General features: G+C 46.6%; 1 protein-coding gene across 1 annotated transcript in view; it reads right to left on the minus strand.

The window, feature by feature from the left end:
* LOC107298646 (zinc finger protein 436-like) overlaps positions 1-1,726 on the minus strand; it is a 50,244-nt gene extending 48,518 nt beyond the window's left edge. The window contains exon 1 of the mRNA XM_015828024.1: positions 1,447-1,726. Coding sequence (XP_015683510.1) covers positions 1,447-1,726 — 280 coding nt within the window. The remainder of the gene's footprint in view (positions 1-1,446) is intronic.
* Between the last annotated feature and the right edge of the window lie 472 nt (positions 1,727-2,198).

Raw genomic sequence — 2,198 nt, forward strand, 5'->3', positions numbered from 1 at the left:
GGGTATTTTAGATTGGATTTTAATTTGATTTTATATTGGGTGTTAACAAAATTTTAAATGAAACGGCAAAATTAATATTTCTTTTAATTATATTTTAAAATGGTGTTTGTAGGGTCTTTATCTGTTTTTAGCTTGCTGTAAGCCGCCCTGGGTCCGCCAGGAGAAGGGCGGGGTATAAATCTAATAAAATCACAAAAAATCACAAATCATCAAGATCTTGAATCACAATTCTATCTCTATTATTGTGGATCCTCAACAAATAATTCCATATTCTCCTCCCTCTTCCAGGTCATTTATAGATTATGCTCAGCATTACTGTCGGCATCTGAGCCTTTCTCATTTCTCTTTGCAGGAGACCAGTGAGGATGTGGCCATGAGCTCCACAGAGGATAAGGGCCGTTCTTGGATCGGGACCCACCAACTTTTGGCCGGGACTCCATTCTAGAGAATTTGGAAATCGTGGCCGAGTTGGAGAAGCAGCTTCCTGCAAAAAGGGCCAATCGATTAAGGAGAAATCAGCGGTGACCGTCATCCCTGGCCTTGACTCAGAGTGGAAACAAGTGACCCAGAGATCTCTTGGCTATAACTTTAAAGGTGAGTAAACAAATCTTGGTTAAATCTTGGTTTGGAGAATAAGCATATATTTTTTAACGTTTATTTGACAAAACAGTAATGCAGTGAAATTGGGTTTTGCTCCCAAGGTGCTGGATGAAGGCATCTTACTTCCTTTGAGGAGTATACATTGAGTGCATTTTGTCAGCCAGTTACGAACCCATCTCGTAGTGATGCTGTTTATCCTATATTTTTCTATCTTGCCAAGGTCTACTTTATCAGTCAGCTGGCAATTCAAACCGCCCTTTAATTGCTCCAAATTTTCCCCAAATGCTCCCACATTTCTGTCAAGCCTCCAAACAAAGGAAGACACACACACCTTCAGCCGCCTCCGGCTGCAAGTAGTTTCACATACAGTCTGATTAGGAGAGGAATTTACTCAAGGCCACGGAGATAACAAGGAATGACACATACATCATAAACCTAACAAGTCGGTGTCAATACATGCTTGCCTGAGCAGTTTCAAAAGGGAAGCCAAAATACAGTCCGAGATCTTTGAACACCCAAGTAACGTTGTCAACCAGTCCAATGGTCAGAGTTTCCAGGTTTCCAAGCAGAAGTCACAGAACAAGAGATCAGCAACACAACACTCCAAGGAATCAGCGTTTGTTCCCGACAAATGCCTCTCCCCACAGCGTCTCCTTAAATCTCAGTCTCCAGGTGTGCCTTGTGGAGAGGGGCGGGGCGCTCTCCTCCCGAGTAACTGAGCCTGCCTGTGTTGTTCCCTCCTTCTCTCCACTCTCCGTGCTCTAGGATCAGATGGGGGTGGCCCTTGCTCATCGCCTGAACTCTGCCTCTCCTGTTCCTCCTGTCCCAATCCTGAAGGGCCCTGGCCTGCCCCGGCCTGCTCTTCCCCAAATTCCTTTGAAACCACAAACACCTCTCCCTCGGACTCCATAGGGTCCCGTTCCAGGTCATTTTCCTCCGCAGTTTCAGGCTCCTTCCACGCCCCGACACCTGCCTCACTGGCCCACTTCTGCGGCCGCTCGTGCCTGACCTCTGTTTTACCAGCAGAAGCCTCAGGAAAGGCCTCTGCAATCGAGAATGGAGCTCCGGCTTGACGCGAAGGTTTTCTGAAGGCCTCTGCTGTTGAAACGGAGGCCGGGGGCAACATGCGCGTCCACCCAGAGCTCCGTTCTTGGCTGCAGAGGCCTTTCCTGAAGGCCTCTGCCAGTGAAACAGAGGCCGGGGGGTGATGTGTGCGAACGGCCGCAGAAGAAGTGGGCCAGCGGTGGCCACATAGGCTCTTGCTGGGCAGGGTTGGTGCCGCAGCTGCAAGGCGAGACTGTAAAAGACACCCCCCAAAAATAAAACCTAATTCGTGTTTTTGAGGCAAAAAAATTATAAAACCGGGAAACACAGATAGTTTTGCTGTTCCACTGATTCTGTCAAAGAATAGTAAGTTTTGTCTGCCACGATCTGTTTTTGACAAACCCATGTTGGCTTCTAGTAATACCTTTGTTTGTTTCTGGGCTGTTTTATTATCAATGGTTTTATTATCTTGTCCAGGATCTTCCCAAGTATTGATCTCAGGATGATTGGCTTGTAGTTTCCTGGTTCCATAGTTTTCCTTTTTTTGTAGGATT

This window comes from Protobothrops mucrosquamatus, unplaced genomic scaffold, assembly GCF_001527695.2.
Source record: "Protobothrops mucrosquamatus isolate PMUCROS unplaced genomic scaffold, P.Mucros_1.0 scaffold4162, whole genome shotgun sequence".
Taxonomy (NCBI): Eukaryota; Metazoa; Chordata; class Lepidosauria; order Squamata; family Viperidae; genus Protobothrops; species Protobothrops mucrosquamatus.